The sequence below is a fragment of the Muscardinus avellanarius genome (assembly GCF_963383645.1).
Source record: "Muscardinus avellanarius genome assembly, chromosome: 2".
In the NCBI taxonomy this organism is placed as follows: domain Eukaryota; kingdom Metazoa; phylum Chordata; class Mammalia; order Rodentia; family Gliridae; genus Muscardinus; species Muscardinus avellanarius.
In genome coordinates this window covers 94682461-94704537 of record NC_137787.1, presented here as the reverse complement: position 1 = coordinate 94704537, position 22077 = coordinate 94682461, and the positions used below count along the sequence as shown (strand labels likewise).

The 22077-nt window shown below is 33.0% G+C and overlaps 1 protein-coding gene across 1 annotated transcript in view; it reads right to left on the bottom strand.

The window, feature by feature from the left end:
* LRP1B (LDL receptor related protein 1B) overlaps positions 1 to 22077 on the bottom strand; it is a 1956425-nt gene that overhangs the window by 226528 nt on the left and 1707820 nt on the right. The window contains exons 60-62 of the mRNA XM_080689945.1: positions 21806 to 22005; positions 4330 to 4518; positions 3355 to 3503 (exon numbers count right to left, since the gene is read on the bottom strand). Coding sequence (XP_080546071.1) covers positions 3355 to 3503; positions 4330 to 4518; positions 21806 to 22005 — 538 coding nt within the window. The remainder of the gene's footprint in view (positions 1 to 3354; positions 3504 to 4329; positions 4519 to 21805; positions 22006 to 22077) is intronic.

Genomic DNA, 22077 nt, shown 5'->3' with positions numbered 1-22077 from the left:
TCATTACAGTATATCAAAGCACATTAGTATGAGGATTTCAGTTCTCCACAGTATCATCAAAGTATTCTCACTTATGATTGGAAAATAGCTAAAATATATATTTTTAATGTCACCAAATATGTCTGATTTAAATAATCACCAACTGCTGGAATTATATATGATATAATAAATGCTCTGAATTTCATTTTTAACAAACATAAATGGGTTTTTGACTTAAAAGAAACCAGTGTAAAATAAATGTGTGCTAACCTCTTCTATTCCATATCTGGTATTCATTTTTTTCATACTTAAATACAGTAACTTAAAATAGATTAGTGCTAAATACATGACATTCTTCATAGTAAATTTTCTCCCAAACTAATACATTCTTAAAATAAATTGTAGACTTTAATTATCACCCATAAAAATAAGCTATAAACTAATAAATACCTGTCTACTAATATAAGCAGAAGGATAAAATACAAATATCTCTATAGTGAAGTATATTCAAACATGAGGAATCTCTACTTAAAAACAAGTAAAGTTTTCATTTAAAATGGTTTAAAGTAAACATTTGTAATGAGTCTTGTTAAGATAATTTGGCATAATCCTAATTTTTATGAAATTCTCAAATCATACTTTCCATCTCAGTAGAATTCTCTTGGTGTGATATGCCCATGATACTTTAAAAAAAAATCCATACCATATTGAGAACGTGTCATTGATAGCAATTACTAGATGATAAACCAAACCCCCACAATAATTATACATTTAACTAAAAAATTTTCATTAGAATGGTTATTGGTATGAATCAGGACCTCCTAGATCACTTGCATAATTTAAATATTTACCTCACTAAAAACTGTATTTCTATAAACTGACTTTTCCAGTGTACAGTAGATAAGTTTTATCCTTTCTCATCTATTAAAAAAATCAGAGGTAAAATGGATGCATTAAACCAAAGAGTATGAACCACTAATGGGTTGTGTTAGCCGTTTCTTATTAGCTATTTTCTCAAAGACAAAAATATTGAAATAAAAACTTATGTTTAAAGAAGTATGAGTAAAAACAAAACTAGCTAGTCTACATTTTTATTTGTTCTGTCTTGCTATTTTTAAATTTTATAATTAACACTAGTGGAGGGATCTGAAAAATTATAAATATTTTAGTCTTATCATTTACATCAAATTGAGAAATAATTTAATTATCTGAATTATACTTTAAGAATGATGGATATTTTTATTTAACTGGTAGATCAGATGTTTTGGCATTGAGTGAATGTAATTATAGACTACCTTATACAATATTTTGAAAAAAATTTTATTCTGTGCAAGGCTAATGTCTTCATACTTGTGTTTTATTGCTGTAGATGTTCATCCGTGTTTGAACACATCTGGTTTTACTCTATTTTCATTTGATTCTTGAAATGTGATTTCTCCTATTAGGAATATTATGTTACTGATGTTACGCCCCTTAGTGACTTTAATTCTTAACACTCAGGGAATTATAATTAGAAGAATACAAGCTATAAAGAAAGCAGCCTGTGACCTGTGTATTTCACTGGACATCACAATCTCCTGACGACAGCTTGCAATAATTGCATCTGTACATTTTAAAGTATATTCCAGTTGAACTGGAGGTCATGGTATACAACAAGTATTGTGAATTATCCCACCTAATCGGATGAAGATATGATTGCTATTACCTGAATGTCCCTTCCAAAACTCATGTTGAAATCTGTCACTTGAGAATCTTGGTAGGTGGGACTTTTAAAAGATTAAGATCACAAAGGCTCCATCCTTATAAAGGAATTAATGTAGCTAGCTGTCTGGAGAGTGGCTTAGCAATGAAGGGAGTGACTGTGTTATTTATTTTTTATTTTTACTTTTTTGGGTACGGGGGCTCGAATGCAGGGGTTTTCTGAATAAAACTACCACTCTTTTTTAATTTTTTGTCTCGAAACAGGATCATACTAGGTTACTAAAGTTTTTGCTACATTTCTGAGACTGCTCAAATCTTTAATCCTCCAGTTCCAGCCTCCCAACTAGTAAGATTATCAGCAGGCGCCACCACACCCAGTTTAAAATGAAAGTTTTGTTTTGTTTTGTTTGTATTGTGTATTGAACATGGAGGTGTTCAACCTCTGAATTATACCTTTAACCCTTTTTATTTTTTATTTTGAAATGGTCTCATTAACTTGCTGAGGTTGACGCTGAACCTGCAATCCTCCTGACGCAGCCTTCCCAGTAAGTACTGGGATTACAAACCTATGGCACTGTGCCTGCTTTTGTTTTAAAGCAAACTTTCACTGTATTCTCTTACTAACCCTTCCTTCCTGCCCATCCCCAAGCTCTCACCAGATGCAGCTCTTTGATATTAAACTTCAGAGCCTCCAAAACTAAGAGAATATACTTTTATTTCTTGACATATGACTGTGGTATTCTGTCACATATCAGCAGAAAACAGACTAAGGCAATTTTCATCCCATTTAAAAAATGAGAAAAGTGAGGCACCAGGAAGTGAGTCAGGGTTCTCATTACAGGAAGTCTGCCTTTACTCCCTGGAAAAAGTCTCAACTCTTTTATTGAGATTAATTAATGGAGGAGCTACATTCGAATATGTGTAGAAGTGTGAACTTAGCATTGTCAACTTGGACACTCATTATTGGGAGGGAGAAAAGAAGAAGCAGGGTGGGGGCTAGAGCACCAAACACTGTGTGAATGTATGCCAATTTCAGTATGATCCACATAATAATAAAAGAAAATATAAAAAATAAAAGAAAATAAAATAATTTTTTTCATATGTGAGACTCATGGTTCTAATCTAGAAGCAGTGTGAACTAGTATTAACAATTTTACTTTGAACTCAATCCCACTCTAAGAAAAATTTAATGTCTTACTTTTTATCCAGTTAATTTTTTCTCTATCACTGTCATTGAGGGAGTGGAGGCTATATTGATGTTGATGCAGAATATATAAATAGATTTACTTATTTGCACGCCTTGAAGACCACCCTGTTTCATCTCCTTGCCTTCTTCAACTCTATAATCTCTCTGATATGCTTCTATGCCAATTTAAAATTTTAACCATTATTCTGTGTGCATCTGAGTGAGAATTTTTTATTGTTGTTTTGTTTTATTTATTTTGGCCTCTATACCTTAAGGCCTAAAATCGCACTTTAAGAATATGCATTAAATTGCCTTGCTCTTTTTCTGTGACCTCTACAATATATGGAATGAATGTTCATTTCATTCTAAACAACAATGACAAAATTCAATGTTTTTAACATGGTTTAAGGACATAAGCAAACTTTGACAAAACCTTCATAATGACTTGCCCATACATCTCATGAGATGGTTTCCAGATGCCCACTCACCTGACTAGCTGTGCAGTTGGATAGACAGGTCCTATTATCAGCTGCAAGATAAAAGTTGGTGGGACAGGCACAGGTGTGGGTCTTCCCAGGGGCTAGCAGGCACAAATGGCTGCAACCACCATTATTTATCGTGCAGATATGTTTGGAGACTACAAATAAAAAAGAAACAACAACAACAAAAAATAAATAATCGAGAAGCATTTTATAACGTATTATTAGAGATGACATTTAACCTTCCTAATTTGTACTTGAATAAATCTTGATATTTAAGAATTCATGAACAGTATATGTTCACTTATCACAAATGTTCTCATTTTAATGAAAATTTTATTATTTATTATTTTTATGAATTATTTCTGTAAAATGAGATTAGTAGAAAAATTGCTCATCAATAATAAACAGATTAAAAGCATTTTCAATGATAACATACATATGTTTAGAAATATAAATGTCAAATAGAAAAGTGAAACGACAATCTGTAACAGTATAGGGACTTTGGTTTCTAGGCTAGATAGGTGTTTTTAGTAAAATTATTGAGCCTTTATTCCACGAGTCCTGGAAAAACTCCTATTAGACATAAGCTTAAGCAAATTCAATATAGTTGTCATATTCAGAACCCTAGAGCTCTTAAAAATAACTCCTAACCTGCATCCTAAAAACTAAAATTTCTATAACTCTGTTGTAAACAAATTATTTCAAGAATGTAATAGTCACTTCTCTGACTCTGTATTGTCATTTTAGCTTAACATTATTTGAACAAATCAGTAACTCTTGATACTATTACCGAGCTGCTAATCAAATCCCTTAATAGCAGTACTTGATATCAAGTGGATTCATTGTCTAAAATAATGCTAAAGAATGAAATCTGGTCATCTTTTTCAAAAACAAAATTACACTTAACCTTGAAAGAATAAAAAATGGAATGTTACTGATAGATGTTGATGCACTTATGGAAATCATGGAAAGAATAATTACCATCGGGTTGTCTATAAGAATGATACACCTGGATATCTGTGATGGCATGCCATGAGTTAATCAGTGAGAGTCTGTCTGCTCCCGAGGTTTTATGGGCACGGCTGAGTGACTTGGTTTTCCCATCAGTCCAGTAGATGTAGTCTTCAAACAATGTTAGTGCAATCACCCCTGGAATATCTTGATTAGGGACTGTAATAGGAGATGGTAAGATTAATGCTCAGTCTTGGAAGACTGCCAGTTAAAATATTCAATACAACATGGGCTGACAGATACAACTGCTATAGAACTTCATGTGAATAATTGCTGTGACAACCTGTCAGGCCAGCAAGGTTCTTTATTACCAGTTAAGAGAAGGCAAAATTGTGCACAGGAGTTCACTTGGCTCAGAATTTGCTTGGTTCAACCACGGGGAAGAAAATGAATGTGATCCTGCTCACCATTAGAGAAAGGCTGCTTCACCAAAAACAAATAATATCCAACATTTAAAACTGGGAGATATACACATTTATATGTAATCTCCATCCAGGTGTTTTTTAGCTTAAATCTTTACATCTAAAGGTCATTGACCAGTTCTCTCCCACGAGTAAGGTAATTAAATTATATATCAAGTATCAGTGTGTCTGCTCCCTGGAAATAGCTATGGAAACTACTATAAACCAGTTTAGCCACTGAGATTTTGTAAGCATTTTTATTTGCAAGATGAGTTCAGGTTAAAGGGAAAGTATGGCAGGTGTATTACACAGATATAATAGTTATAAAACTATTTTGTTTAAAATTGTTCTGTACCTATATCTTTGTAATAGGAGTGAGTTTAAATATAAACAATAGATTGAGTTTTTCCTTCAAGAGATTCCAGGGTCTATTCAGGCAAATAATATCTAAAACTCTAGTTGTTGTTTAGTGGTAAAATAATTTTAAGCATCTATAGAATTTATTTTGCCCTTCTGGTTTCTCAAAATTATTTTAATAACAAAATGTATAAAACAGAAATTTTCAAATATGTACAAACATTCTAAAACATTTTTTATATTATTTTTCAGTTGTACTTAGTTCAAAAAGTTAATTTATAAAATATAGTAATAGAGCACTAGTACACACTTTTATTAAAAGAGTTTTCATAACAGATTTACTGTTTGGCATATGACTGTTTGGTAGCAACTGAAAGACTTTCATAATTTCAAATACAGCTCACTTTGATTTTTGGGATGTTTATTAAGTCATTTTTAAAATTCTAGGGAAACTCATTTTAATTCTGCTGGTTTTTATGTTTAATAAGATAGGCCAAATGTGATTAGAAAATTCACTGTGATTCAGAAGAAATAAAAATAAATATAATGGGAATACTCAAAATAGATGATATGCTAAGTCACTGGTTATCATTGGTAAAATAGTTTCTAGCCAGAAATCCATCTTAAGCTGGTTAATATGCATATGAAAGATGTAGCAAATCAACAAAATTCAGATATACACACTTGAGATGTTTTAACTTTTGATGTAAAAATCCATATGTACACACAGCTTAGTCATCTGTGTAATCCTATAAACATGGAGTAAACTAAAATGATAACTGTAATTGAATAAAGAATAAAACTTTGCCATAACTAATCATGCTTACATTTCTTAAAACTATTCCCATCCTTTCCTTTTGGCTTTATAAATTCATCCCAGAAAGATAAAATAAATGTGGCAAAAATTTGGTGAATCATGGTAATGGATGATGGAGTCTTTAACCTCAATATGTAAATTAGAAAATTTAAAAAACTACGGAAATTTTTAAAGGCTCAGAAATATTTAAATTAGATATCTTTAGATGCAAAGTAAGTAACTACATTCTAAAATATGGGCTAAAATGTGATTATTGCTTCTTAAGTTCTCAATTCATGAGAGATTCAATTAGTCTGTGAAAAAAAGTGGTTATTGTAAGAATTTGCCAATTAACATTTCAAAAGTAGTACAGACTTTTTAATTAGCAGTAACTATAATTGATATTTATTAAGCATGTGGGCACTTCAGAACTAGGTCAGTGTTTCTCCATGGGTGGGGAGGCAATTGTAACCCATAACAAAAAATTATCATGTCCAAATATCCATAGTTTTAAGGTTGAGAAACCTTGCACTATTAAGGTACAAAATATCTGCTTTATGCACCTTAATTAATTTAATATTCTCAAAACCCTAACTGTGTGGTAAGATATTTCACTTTGGAGATGAGAAAGCTAAACTTGTTTAAAGAAAAGTACAAAAATGTAGCAAATGGAAATATTGGCATTAGAACCTGAGTCAGCTTCTCTGGCTATTGGGTGAATCAGCCACTTCACTTACTAGCTTAATGGTTTATGGGGACCCAAAAAAGTAAACTCATATTTAAGGGGATCAAAAATATATGGGGCCGGGCATGGTGGCGCACGCTTGTAATCCCCGCGCTTGGGAGGCAGAGACAGGAGGATCGCGCAGGTTTGAAGCCAGCCGCGCGCACTCGCTTAGGAGACCCTGTTTCCAAATAAAAATGTAAAAATGTAAAAATAGGTCTGGGAGTGTAGCTCGGAGGTAGAAGGGCTTCCAGGAACCCCTGTACCACAAAAAATAAATAAATAAATAAATATATATATGCAAGATTATATATATATATTATATATATAATATATATATTATATATATATATAAATATATATATATGGATCAGAAAAGTGAACTCTTATTTTAAAAGGAAGACAACACATAGGTGAATGCACAGAGTAGGCAGAAAACTAACGTCAAAGGTAAGAAACTTAGTTTATGCCCAAAGTAGCCATTTGTTTTCTCAAATCTCTTGTTTGACATTGACAGCAAAGAATAACTGCCACCAGTAGCTTTATAAGCCTACTCCAGTTCTGGTAATTTGGAAAATGTGCTTCCTTCCTAAACAATATCAAATACAACCACTGGAGTATTTTCTAGAAAAAGCAAGGCAAAAATAGCAAGTAACATTCACAAGGACAAACTTAAACCCATACAACTAATACTGTCCTGGCTCCATTTATCTGGTCTTTTAAAAGTTAGGAACAACGCGCGCGCGCTGGCTTAGGAGACCCTGTTTCCAAAATAAAAATATAAAAATAGGTCTGGGAGTGTAGTCCGGAGATAGAAGGGCTTCCAGGAACCCCAGTACCACCAAAAAAAAAAAAAAAAGTTAGGAACAAGTTACTTTAGTATCACAAGCAACACCAATGAAAATCATGCAACACAAAAGAAATAAAAATAAATGAGAAAGCTTCACATAATGCCTTTTTTGATATTTATCTCATAACTTGGCAGAATTCTTCCATTTCCTCTTTGGGACCTTAATCTCTTCAGTAAGAGTGAATTGACTATCTGCTTAAACTTCTTTCAAAAAAGTGATATATGAATTGCTAAATGATGAATATAAATAAATGTATTTTTTTTATTTTCATCAACATATGAAGAGTTCAACACACATTGAGATCAAGTGAGAAAATGTTCAGGGCCCAAAAGTTGTACAAGAAACTTGTCTTACTCTGATTTTTTAAAAAAATGACTTAATTTTTGCTTATCTATTTATTTTAACATTATTTATGCATATTTACATATGCAGACATGCTTACATGTATTATATGTGCATGCATCTGTATAAAACATCTGTGATAGATATACAACAAGGTATACTGCAACATAATTTGACAGCTAGTAGAGGTGACCCAATTATAAGAACATGGTATAAGAGGAACATTTAATAAACTCTCACTAATGCTGAGATGGGTTGAATGTAGGGACAAAATAGTCAATGCTTCCTTAAGATGATGATAGTGATTATTTTGAAGAGAAAAATAATACAACTGGTATTCCTATATGACTGCATTTACTTAATCAAATGCGAAACGTGTAAAGTGAATTTAAAGGATCTTTCATTAACAGATGAAACACACAAGTTCATTAAACACACAATAAAGACAAAAAGAGAACTGCAGTGTGGGATGCAGTTTAACAGGTACTTATTTATACTTATTTATTTTAAGCCCATTTTAAAGCTTCTTACTGTACTTAGGCTTTGATTCTGCGTAAGAACATTATTTATTGTACTGTTTCCAGCATTTCACTCAAGCAGTAGATACTAATTATTATTTAATAGACTCTATCTTTAAAAAAAAAAGCAAATTGATAGTTGGCAAAAATAAATACTGTGTTTTGCTTTGTTCTTTTTTTCCCCTTTTAGTCAGGTAGGACGCTACTCTGCTAAGGCTCATGGTCATTATAACGAATTGAAAGATGGCAATCCAGGACATGCTTCTGCTTTAAGGATTATCTCACAGTTAAGAGTTATCCTATTATAAGACTTTTGATTATCCAATTTTTGGACAACATTTACAATGTTCTGTAAGTACATTCCTGGATAACATTCTCATTTTATATTTTTAAATAACTGAGTTTAAACATTTAAAGACAAGATGCATCAAAAACACAGCTCTCATCTTTTGTTGAGATAAAACCTCATTGTGTTCTGGGGGAATGCAATATTTGTGTACTGGCAGGATTCACATGAGTTCGTTTAGTACTAACTTGGTACTTGGACATTTCATAGTGATGCTCTATTTTTTTTTACCTTATTTCTCCTTCAAGACATATGTTCAGGATGCAAATGCTATTTTGAAATGTTACTGTATGTTCAGTGGTTCCTGTAATTTATTGACTTTGAAGTGTTTTCACCAGTATTTCACCAGTATTTTCAAAATTTAAAAATATATATAGAATGAAATTATGAAATTCTGTAAATATTTTTATGATGGAATCAAGATAAAGAAATAAATAAAATTTAGAATTAAGTTGTTATGAAGAGTTATGCAAGCTGGGCGTGGTGGTGTATGCTTGTAATCCCAGCATTCAGAAAGCTGAGACCAGAGGATCATGGTTCGCAAACAGCCTCAGCTACTTAGTGAGGCTCTCTGCAATTCAGTGAGACCTGGTTTCAAATAAAGAATAAAAAAATAGGGCAGGGGGTGTAGCTCGGATGTCGAATGCCACTGGGTTGCATCCCCAGACCAGACCCGCAAAATAAATAAATAAATAAATAAATAAATAAATAAATGAAAATAAATAAAAGAAATAAAAGAGTTATGAATTATTTAGGAAGAAATGTTTGACCTATCAATGTCAACTTAATCCTTACAGTAGTTTAGTATATTTGGAAGATTAATCTACTAAGATTTTAAAGTTAGTAACCATATTAAATCTAATATTATATGTTTGCCTTTTAAAAAGTTACTTTATTTCTTCCATTTTTTAAATTTTGTTGTCTTTACACCAAATAGAAGCTCACAACCTCTCACAAATAACAAGAAAAAAATGAATTTTTCTCTTTGCTTTTATATTTAGGTAAGTGGTCTACTGTTGAGTTGTTTGTTACTTTCTTTTTGATTTTTCTTTTTTGTGCTGGTGGGAAATGTATGAGATTAAAAAATATAACCCTACAAAAACAGTGGCCATAAGTGAATAAACTCCGCCACTGCTAAGTCACTGTGGTTGGACACGGAAGGAAGATGGATAAACATTCCAACTTTTTCTCTTTGTTTACCTTCTAATATCCTGTCAGAGCATCCCATGGAGTGAATTCTATTTGAGGCCAAAAGATAAAAGAGCTTGGGTTATGTAATTATAGTGGTTTGGATTTAGAGTGTCCCCCTACATCTCATGGAAACAAGGTAGCAATGTTGGAAACAGGGTTTGGTTGCTAAGGAGAGGCCCCTGAGGACTGAACCTTGGGGACTATATATGGTTCTCTCCTCCCCCTGCTCTACCTCTCTTGCTTATGGCCTGCACAATGTGAGAGCCGAGCTTCACTTGCTCTCTCTGTCTCTGCTTTTGGTTGCCATATCCTGAGATCCATGGCCCCTGGCCTCAAATGAACTGAACTCAAGATCTCCAAAGAAACTATGAGTAAATAAATCTTCCTCTCAGTTACATGGGCAGGGTTTTTTGGATTATATCAATAAGAATATTGACTAAGGCCATAATTCACAAAAAAATCAGACTTCAGCATATAGAACAGTCAATCAGAGGAAGAAAAACTAGACACTCAATTAAAAGATATTTCTTCTATTGTTCATATCATAGATATCTCCTTAAATCACAAAATCATCAATGACAATATGACAGTAAGTATTTAGCCTAGTTAAAACACCATCTGTCTTCAAAAGAGATCAGGGTGCTCACTAATCTTTTATTCTGAGACCCTAACATTTACAATCTTCTCTGATATCTTTGCAGACAGACATTCTAGAGAATGACTAAAGTAACTGAATGTGAAAACAAAAAAGGCAGAGCTCAAACAAAGGAAAATGGTGAGCACTGAAAACAAGGTGAAATTTTAAAAATATTACAAAACTGTATAGGCAGGGATATGGTTAAAATGAGAATGAAGTAGAAAGTGTTTTAGTGCCAGAGAGTGGAAGACAGTCAGCCTCCAAAGCACTGGGATTATAGGCATGAGTCTCCACGCCCTGCTGGAGCTACCATATTTTAATACTGAATGATCAGTCCAAGTTAAAATTATGTCTTTACATAGTGTAGTATAACTACACTATGTTATACTACTAGGGGATTAACTAGGTTAACTACTAGGGGATGTTAACTAGGGGATAGTTAACTATGTAAGTTTTTGAAATGTTTCTAATTTATAATTTATAATGTTTATAATTTATAATTTATAAATCTAAGTATTTAAAGATCTTTTGTAGGCTGAAGCCAAGATTAAAAGGCCTAGGAGATTCATAGTTCATCTTTTTTTTTTCTAGTATTTCTTGAATCCTTTTGTCTATCTTCTTGCCTCAAATATTTACTGTATTTAAATATTATAAATATCAGATTTAATACAATTCAGTCCTTTCCTCCTGTCATCTATTTTTAAATTAACATAATAGAAAGTCAAATTTGGTTATTTTAATAATTTAACAACTAAATAAATAGAATAATCCTGTTAATTAATGTGAAGTAATATAAAATTTTATGAACTAGATGTGACACACATTGGTTGTAATCCCAGTAATTGGGAGGTTAAAGCAAAAGAATCACAAGTTTGAGGCCAGCCTTGGCAACTTAGCGAGACTGTATCTCAAAATAAAAAATAAGAGCAGGCTGAGAATGTGGCTCAGGAGTAAAATTCCTTGGATTAAATCTCCAGTAGTACCAAATAAATGAAGAAAGACAGAAGCAAAAGGGAAAAGAAAGATAAAGGGGAGAAAGAAGAAAGGAAGGAAGGAAGGATGGATGGAAGAAAGGGAGGAAGAAAGGAAGGGAAAGAAGAAATGTATTGAAGACCTATTCTAGAGTTAAAAACACTGAAAAATAGTGTGGCAAGTAATTTACCTATTAGGGAATAACTAGACTTTAGCTAAGTCCTCAGATCACTAATCTAATCACCATCTGCACCTATTTTACAACTTCATATTTGAAATAAATAAGGTTGTTAAAAATGTCTAAAAATTCTAACTAGAGTAATAATTTACAGCTAACTTTTTAGCTATGTAAAGCTCATATTTCATTAGCAAACATATAACCTATTTAAACACAAATGTAATTTAATGAAACATATCCTACTACTCAAGAGAAAAAACTAAAAGACATGATTGAAATTCCAAGAATTTTTAGAAATGGCCATTAATTTCAATTTATTTTACTGGTTCAGGAACATTTCTATTGTAACTGAATTGCATTTTGCTTCCTTTCATTAACTTTTATTGTATTGTAAACATTAGCACATCAACACCATTGGCACAGAATAGTGTGTGAAGTCTACTATTTGTAATGGACTGTGAAAGAAAGGGATTTTTTTTTCCCAAAAGTACTAAAATGCAATATCTATTCAAGAATGAAATATTTGAGAGTATGAAATACTAGGGGGGTGCTCATTAGATTTGCTTTCTTTCCTGGTGAGATTCAGTGGATATTTAAATTTTCTAAAGACTCCAATAAATCAGCTATTAAAGTTTAAGATATAAGAACACAAAATATTTTCTTTCTCCTTTTTTTCAAGTGTTTTTTCCTCTTCAGAAAAGAACTCTTTAAATATATTTTATGCTATTTTAGCAGTAACATGCTGAGATCTGGATTCCTTTCCCAACATGAATAAGACTCATTGCATGGGCTATGATTAGGATTTTAAAACCCAAACAGCCTACCTCCTCACAACACAAGGATTCTCAGAGCAATAAACTAACAACAGAGTTAGACTATAATACTGACACTTTAATACTGAACATTTATAGACACAGTTGATTCTTTAAATGAAGGGCCATAGTTAACATAATTGCATGGTCCCTTAAACAATTTGTCCAAAATATAAAAGAAAGTTCAGTGATTAACCATAGTTTAATATCACACCCAAATAAGACTCTTCCAAAATATCCCAGGAGTTGTGGGTATAAATTTTTTCATTATGTTGGATAAAATTGGTATATAACCAGTTATTTAATACCAGGTTAGATCATTTAGTGATATGATGAAATATATTGTAGAAATAATATTCAGAATCTCAAGGTCAAATTGTCTTTTACTTAGCTTTTTCTTTTGTTATTACAATTCACCCAGTACTTTTAGTCTTTTATTTGCCAAGATACTATCTGTTTAAGATATCTCAAGTTCAATGCACAAAAAAAAGAAAATAAGAACAAATCTGAATTTATATACTTTAATTTTTGTTTTAGGTGGTACTGGGGTTCCTAGAAACCCTTCTATGTCGGGGATACACTCCAAGACCTATTTTATATTTTTATTTGGAAACAGGGTCGCGTGGCTGGCTTCGAACCTGCGCGATCCTACTCTCTGCCTCCCAAGCATGGGGATTACAAGTGTGTGCCACTACACCCAGCTGAATTTATATACTTTGAAGCAAGTAGCCAGAATGAAATGTTTGTCTAAATATAATTTTCTAGTGTTTATTTTTTTCATTAATTGGAAAACAGAACCTGTAAGATAGGGGAGAGATGCAGAGTTATTGCTGAGGTTTTTCTGAGTAGATAATTATAACTTGTGTTATATAGACAATTTATTCAGAGAAAGCTGTACTTTTGAGAATGCATAAAATCACTTACAAAAGATGTCAAATTTTATAAATTTTGTGACATGAAATTCCAAATAATATTTAAAGTTCTTTTATATGCATCAGATATAGTTAGTTTGGAATCAGCAAACTATCCCACTGAAGTAGGGTGCTTGGTTTGAATATTGCCCCTCCAAAATTCTATTAGAAATATGAATACACTATTAGAAATACGAATACACTATGTCCTAGCTTTTATACTTTTATTTATTTCTTATTTATTTATTATTATTATTTTTTTTTTTTTGCGGGTCTGGGGATGGAACCCATGGTCATTCGACCTTTGAGCTACACCCCCTGCCCTATTTTTTATTCTTTATTTTGAAACCTGGTCTCACTGAGTTGCAGAAGTTCTCACTAAGTAGCTGAGGCTGTCCACGAACTGTGATCCTCCAGGTCTCAGCCTCCTGAATGCTGGGATTACAAGCGTGCGCCACCATGCCCAGCTTGTCCTAGCTTTTAAATGTGGGGTCTTTGGGAAGTGATTAAGTCATGAGGACTCCACTTTCATAAATGGGATTATAAAAGAGATCCCAGTGCTACTTTTCTTTTGCTCCCTAAGAGGATGCAGCAAGAAGACACCACTCATGAAGCAGACAGAGCCCTCACTAGACATGAAATCTGCCAGAGTTTTGATCTTGGGCCTCCTGAATTCCATTTCTATCTGAAGAATATCTTAAAATTTCCAAGTCTTTCATTAGACCTATTTCATTTCTCAAGATAAACTAGGTGGATTGAGTTTCACTCATCTGCATTCTTTCCTCTAGGTAAATTATCAGAAGTTAAAAAATATATAAAAGATGATGCTTAATCATATTTTTACAATGGCACTTTTGTTGGTACTGCTATCAAAATTAATGTATGTCTCCTCAAAACAGTTTAAAGGTTCAGTGAGTATCTCTAAGTCAGGCTCATTTTGGTACATTTAGTTCGTGTGTGTGTGTGTGTGTGTGTGTGTGTGTGTGTGTGTGTGCGTGCGTGCGTGTGTGTGTGCATGCAAACCAATAGTTATAAAAATGGAAGTTATTTACCCCTAGATAATTATTTATAGTAGTATTAATGTTTACTTAATATTTATAACTCAATTCCCAATATTTGTGCAATTTTAAGCACACAGCTCTTTTTTTTTTTATCTGCTAAATTACTACTGAATCTAACATTGTATTCCTATTCCCACCATTATAATCACGTTAGGCATTTTCTCTTAAAATATTTTAACAGTCTCTAAATTGGTTGCCCTTCCAGGGTCTTTCATTTTCCATGCTGTTGTCAAATCTAATAACAGCATTCTATCAGCTAAATGCAATCGATGGCTCTCTATGACCCAGAGGATAAATCCCAAATTACGAAGCTCACAAGGCTTGTCTCAATCTGGCCTCAATTTACTCTTCTTCATCTAGTATTATTATCTCCCTCTTATATGACTTCCAGTCATAGCCAAATTGGGTAAACCCCATCCTGTTTCAGGACTGTATTATACCTTGCACATGCTGTTCCCTCTGTGTGAGAAACACTCCTACAATTTCCCTCTATGGAGAGCTTTACTAAATCTAGGTGACTGCCCAAAGACCTCCTTACTTTAATGAACATTTCCCTCGTTCTATGTGCATTCTCTCAATATTTTACATATACTTCTAACCCAGTCTAATATTTGTCTTTACCTAAATAGCATGTTTCAGTTTGCATGCATTATAGACAGGGACTTATTTGCCTTTATAACTCCAAGACCTTACTAATAAAAAGCATACCATAGAAAGACTAGTCAGTAAATGTTTGTTGCATGAATGGAGAATGAATGAATGAATAAAGCCAAAGCAAAGAATTCAGAAAAAGAAAGTTAAATGAACCAGTGAAGTTTTAATTTAAAATAAACTGTCTGATATAAAACCCCATAGCATTCATGATATCTTATTATATTGTTGTTATATCTTGCTATGCTATTATTTTTGCAGAAACCCGTAGAATAGACATTAGGAAGAGGATGATGTGATTAGGAGAGCATCTCCATATTATTGAACTAGCAATTTTACAAAAGTGATTTGGATTTTTTTTTTTTTAGCCAAAATTTTTACTGTTGTCTGTAGAATGGATAGGAAGTTGAGTTGGAGTAGAGGAGGAAGCACTGAAAGAGGGATAGAAAATCACAAACTGCCAGGCATGTACGCCTTGGGTGTAATCTGAACTTTTGTTTATGGCACAAAATTTAGAAGCATCAGAGCTTCTTGGGCTGAACAAATAACAATAAAGAATACTTAAGTGAGGCTGAGACAGAGGATAGCAGGTTCAGGGCCAGCCTCAGCTACTTGGTGAGGCCCTTTGAAACTTAATGAGACCCTGTTTCAAAAAATAAAGAATAGGCTGGGGTGTAGCTCAGAGGTAGAATGCCCCTGCATTCAATCCCCAGTACCACATAAAAATATTTTATTTATAGATTTACAGTACGGTATGAATATTTTGGGACATAAAACTTCTTTAACTTATAAATTCTTATTCAAAGGTTAACTTTTCTCCATTATTAACACTTGGCTCGTAAAAAAGAATAATTACTCTAAAATTTCTCCTATGTTTTTATATTCTCAATTTAATGATTGGCATTTTCTATTCTGATGAGCTTGGGTTCCAATTTTAATAAATAAACTAAATCTGGTTAAGAGAAAAGAGGCCAAAGAACCACAAATGTTACTGTATAGAAAGTCTTTCCACCTACAAATATGAACAGCATTCTCTGGTTCTGTCACAAATGCAAAGAGTAGACTTGTTCATTTCCTCTTTGCAAGTATAGAAGAAGAATGGCTCCCTTTTTCATTTGGCTATGGAGTTGGGATAATTCAGAGTAGATACAATTAGTACATCATTAGTAACTACCAGGTAATTATTGGACTACATTCATGTATTGGCTGATGCCTGATAAGGCACTTGATGAATTTTTCATTAGTCTTTCTCTGAAGTGTTTCAGGAGAAAATATTTCCAAAGGCAATAACCTTCTCACCATTTTCCTCCCCCACTTAAGCCTAAAGATATTTACAAAATCAATTTTAAAAATTTTATAACATCATACTAGATTATCTTTTGGACAAGTACTTTACTATTTAATAAATACACGGTCATGTCTACCAGCTACCCCTGTTCCTCTACCTGAAGTCATTATTGGTATCATGATAGAAAGATATTTGGTTCATATGCATTTTATTCTGTATTAAGTCTTTAAAAATATTTGTCACCTATATATGTGACATATTTAAAATAACAATAAGAGGGTAGAATCAATAGTTTCTGAAATATGTAACATTTTAAAATAATTTTTATATTAAAACCTCTAAGGTTCAAATAAAAAGTAGGAAAATATTTGATAATGGAATGTATTTTAAACATGTATATCCAAAATTTGTATCAATTTTGTTGTACAGTGAAATTTAATGCAAACTAATGCATTCACAACAACATAATACTTTATATGATGCCAAAGAATGTAAAGGTTCATGGATATATAAGAAAAATACTAATTGTCATGATAAGCTTTCAATTATATTATCACAGAATGACACAGCACTTTTTATTATTGACTATTTGGGGGAGATATGACTACTGAATGCTACGTGTAATTTCAATTTGTCAACATTATTTGGGTTGTAATTAAAATTCTAAAGTGATCTTTAAATAATTCTTCACTCAAATTGCATTATGATGAGTTTTTTAATTTCCATAATTTGGAATGTCAACACTTAAATTTAAGTGATTCATCCAAATATACTCATAACACCTCATTGTTCTTACCCTTAAACAAAGAAAAATTTTAAAAATTTCATGCCAAAATTTTTAGGTATAAGGACATATTTGATTAAATATCAACTGAGAGCATATTAGAAAAATTATCAACAGTGTAGCTGATTTCTTTTTTTATTTATAATGTGTTAAATATTTATTTATTTATGTATTTATTTATGTATTTATTTATTTATTTATTTATTTGAAAACAGTGGTTTTATCCTTCTAGGACTCCACATTGACCAACATTTTATGATCTCTCCTGACGTTTAGCAACAATCTTCTTTTTCTCCTACTTCTCCTTTGTGCCTTATAGAGTCGTTCTGTCCTACCTTAATATGAGAGAAGAAAGCAATGTGATAGATCATCTTAATGGTTGGGCTTTATTTGAAACTTCTCTGTGAAACTTGCATTTGGAGAAATGTTTAGAAATCAAAACAACTGATAAGAATTAGGTGATATTAGGTTTCTGAAGATAATAAAAATTCATTTTCCTTCTTTTAGTGAAATACCTAATTCTTAAAAAGCTATCTGCATTTAAAATATTTTGAGGGGGGGGAGATGGCGACCGAGAAAAGCGGGGCTTAAGAGCACCGCTAACAACCAATCTCCATTACCACAAAATCAGCACCTTTCATAGCCAGAAAATACCATCACCAGAGAAACAAAAAAATCACCAGGCTCCAGAGAGAAAGTGGACTGAGAACAGAGCTCAGAGCCACAGAGAAGATACACCAGCCTCACGCCCGAGGACACGGCAGCAGCGCCATACTGCCGGCGGCAGCGGTGAGTTCACTGGATGGCTACAGCAAGCCGAGGTGAGCCGCTGTGGGACAGCCAGGCGGGATCTTTCGGCGCAGGGAGCATCTAAAGCTCCCAGTGGCTGAGCTCAGCACACACTGCAGGGACTCAGAGTGGAACTCAAAACCAGAGAAGAAAAAATACGCCAGCCTCACGGCCGAGGGCGTGGCAGCGGCGCCATATTGCCACCAGCAGCAGCAGCAGTGAATTCGCCAAGTCCAGTACAGCTACATCTGCGTACTCAAGAACAGTGAGTCAAATTGCGGGCCACAGAAGAGAAATCCCAGTACTGTACTCCCTGGGACTTGACTCAGTGGGGGAGTGGCAGTGGCAGAGATATCACACCATAGGAAAACGTGCAACCTGGCACCCATCATAGTCTAAAGCAGCCTCTATCGACTCCCTGAGTCGGAGACTCTGTGACACAACCCAGTAAAGGAGTAGTGGGGTCTGAGATACTACAGACTCGAGATCCAGAGCACCTTAAGCAAAGTCATAGTGACCCAAGGGAAGAACCCAGAGAAGGCACAAACTTCTGAAATCATGGGAAAGAGGAATAACACTGGAGCAATGAATGCCCACAACCCCACAACTTCAGAACCCGATAAAACAGAAAATCAGAGATTTCTAGAAGATCAAATCAGGAAAATAACTGTAGAAATAATAGAGGTGCTTCAAAAAGAATTCAGAGAGAGCCAAAAAGAGATAAAGGATGCAATTAATGAAGTAAAGGCCTCAATTCAAACCATGAACAACCGATTAGACCACATGGAGAACAGAATCTCGCTCTTAGAAGATGATCATTCCAAAAATGAACGCATAGTTTCTAATCTAGAAAAAAAATATCCGACAGCAGGAATCTGACATTGAAGAAATATGGGCCCATTTTAAGACACCTAACCTAAGAATAATTGGAATAGAGGAGGGAAAAGAAAGTGAAACCAAAGGGATCAACAATCTCTTCAAGGAAGTAATAGCAGAAAATTTTCCAAACGTAGAGCAAGAGGTTGATACACAGGTCCAGGAAACTTATAGAACTCCCTTTAGACAGGATTGGAGAAGAGGATCCCCACGCCACATAATTGTCAAAATGACCACTGTGGAAGCCAAGCAGAGAATCTTAAAGGCAACAAAAACAAAGGGCCAAGTGACATTCAGAGGCAAACCAATTAGAATCACTCCAGACTTCCCAAAGCAAGTCATGAGAGCCAGAAGGTCTTGGAGTAACATATTCCAAACTCTGAAAGAAAACAACTTCCAGCCAAAAATTTCCTACCCAGCAAAACTTTCCATCAAATTAGATGGAAAAATCAGAAGCTTCCATGACAAACAGAAACTGAAGGAATTTATGTCTTCAAAACCAGCACTAGAGAAAATACTCAAAGAGATTAACTACAAAGAAGAAATAGGTAACACACACCAGAACCAGAGAAACAAGAGTTTCCCTCCAACAGACAACTAAGATTGGTTATCTGTGGAGATTCATTATTTATGTTAGTCTTTTACCTATCTCTAAATTGTATTGTTTGCCTTTATTGTTGTTAATTTTTAGGATTTCTAGTTGGAATATTAATATACCTTCAGATATAGCATTTGGAAATATTTTATCCCATTCTATTAGTAACTTTTAACTCTGTTTCATTGTCTTTGGATATATGATATTTTTTTTATTTTTTAGGGAGTTTGTATACTCTTCTGTTGCCTGTGCCATTGAAATCATATCCAAGAAATCACTGCCAATTTCAATGTTGTGAGGTTTTATGACCCAGATTTTCTTCTAAAAGTTTATAGTCTTAAGATTTATATTTAGGTCTTTTATCTATTTTGAGTTAATATTTGTATATGGGATTAGGTAAGGGTCCAATTTTATTCTTTTCCATGTAATTATTATTTTTCAACAATATTTAGTTAAAAGATTATTATTTCCACCACCAAATGTTCGTGGAAACCTTGTCAAAAATAACTTGACATAGGGAAGAATTTAGCTCTAGGATTTTATTTAACTCCAATGGTTTATATATCTGCCTTTAGAATAGTACTACACTGTTTCAATTATTGTAGCTTTATATGGTTTGAAATCAGAAAATATATATCTTCTAGCTTTGTTCTTTATCAAGATTGTTTTGGGTATCTAGCGTCCATATTCCATATTAGGATAGATTTTTTTTCTGAAAAATAAATATATAAATATATGATAGTTTCACTTAACAAAATAGAAAAAAATATTCTCTGGTAAGAAAGAAAGCAAAAAGAAATATTGAAATGTTATCTTTAAGTCATCAAAAGCTTGTTATCAGACAAATGAAACTGTTATGTGAAAATATCATTTTTAATTTTGGATAAATTGCTATAATACTAGATGTCAACCACTAAGCCAAGCATGGGAAGGAGGGATGGGGAGAGAATGGGGTGGGGATCGGGTGGGGGCTGACTGGGCGATGTGTGCATGTATGTCTACAAAAGTTTGTATCCCACTATGATGTATGAATACAGTTCACCAATAAAAAAAAATATATTTTGAGGGTAATTTTGAATCATTTGTAGTTTTTTTTATATCCAAGTCACATTTCTTTATATCTCACTTCTTTTCATAGGTCCTTATTCGTAACTTTCTAATTTTTTCATTCTTTAGCTATTTTTCTCTGATAAATCTCTTTTATCCACATTTCTAGTGTTACCAACTTTATAACAAAATTCACCAATTATTTGTTTGATATTTAGAGTTTTTTAATCTACCAAGATATTAAAAAATGAAAAATTAAAGCTTCTGAAAAATTTCATAATCTACTAAGAATTATAAATATTGGAATAATACAGCATCTATAGAATTGCATATTAATTCACATTCACATTATTTCTTGACTGCTACTCTAATTTGAAAGATGGTTTATGCTAATTTTTGTTGATTAGACAATATAAATATAATTATACATATAGTTTAATTGATATCTTTTAATTAATCTTACTTCAATGTTTATAAAAAACTATAATTATAATTAGTTTTTGTTTAAAGAAAACTGAAATAGTATCAGGTCATAATAATAGCTGCATGTTTACATGAGAATATTCTTCCATTTAAATCTGTTTAGAATATATGTATATATTAAACTATAAAAAATCACCCATTTACTACAGAAAATAATTGGAAAAACTATAATTAAAGAATATATTGATAGTATGAAATATTTATGTATAAATTATAAACTTTCTGAGCCAAGCGTTGGTGGTACATGCTTACAATTCCTGTACTTAGGAGGCTGAGATAGGAGGATCCGGGTATTCAGCCAGCCTCAGCTACTTAGTGAGGCCCTCTGCAACTTAGTGAGACCCTGTTTCAATATAAAGAATAAAAAAAAAAAAAAAAAAGAGTTGGGGTTGTAGCTCGGAGGTAGAATGCCTCTAGTTTTAATCTGCAGTACTGCACTTTCTAAATAAATATATGTAATTCTAATTTATCAACACTATCAAAAAGGAGTATAATAGCCAGGCATGGTGGCGTATGCTTGTAATCCCCACACTTGGGAGGTGGAGACAGGAGGATCTCACAGGTTCAATGCCAGCCTCGCTGGCTTAAGAGACCCTGTTTCCAAATAAAATATAAAAATAAAATAGGTCTGGAAGTATAGACCATAAGTAGAAGGGTTTCCAGGAACCCCAGTACCACCAAAAAAAAAAAAAAAAAATGGAGTATAATAATAAAACTTAAATTTTAAATTGCATAATGTGTTGAATGAGAAAAAACCATATAAAACAAATATATCTTTTTAAACAAATATTTTATGCACTGGTATAATAATGACTCATTTATATGACCAGGCCAACCTTTGTGTCTATGAGATCCATCCATGTTGCTAAATTCAATGTGGTTTTCATCAGCCCAGTAGAGTCTATGGTTGACATAATCTATTGTTAGTGCCATAGGTCTAGAAATCTTGGTTTCTATGACAACACTTTGATTGTTTCCATCCATTCCGACACGGCCAATGTGAGGATACTCACAGCAGTCAATCCAATACAAATACCTACGAAAGAAAATCAATAGCCATTTTGTTTACAGACATCTGGGAATAAAATCTCACACAATATTTCACTGT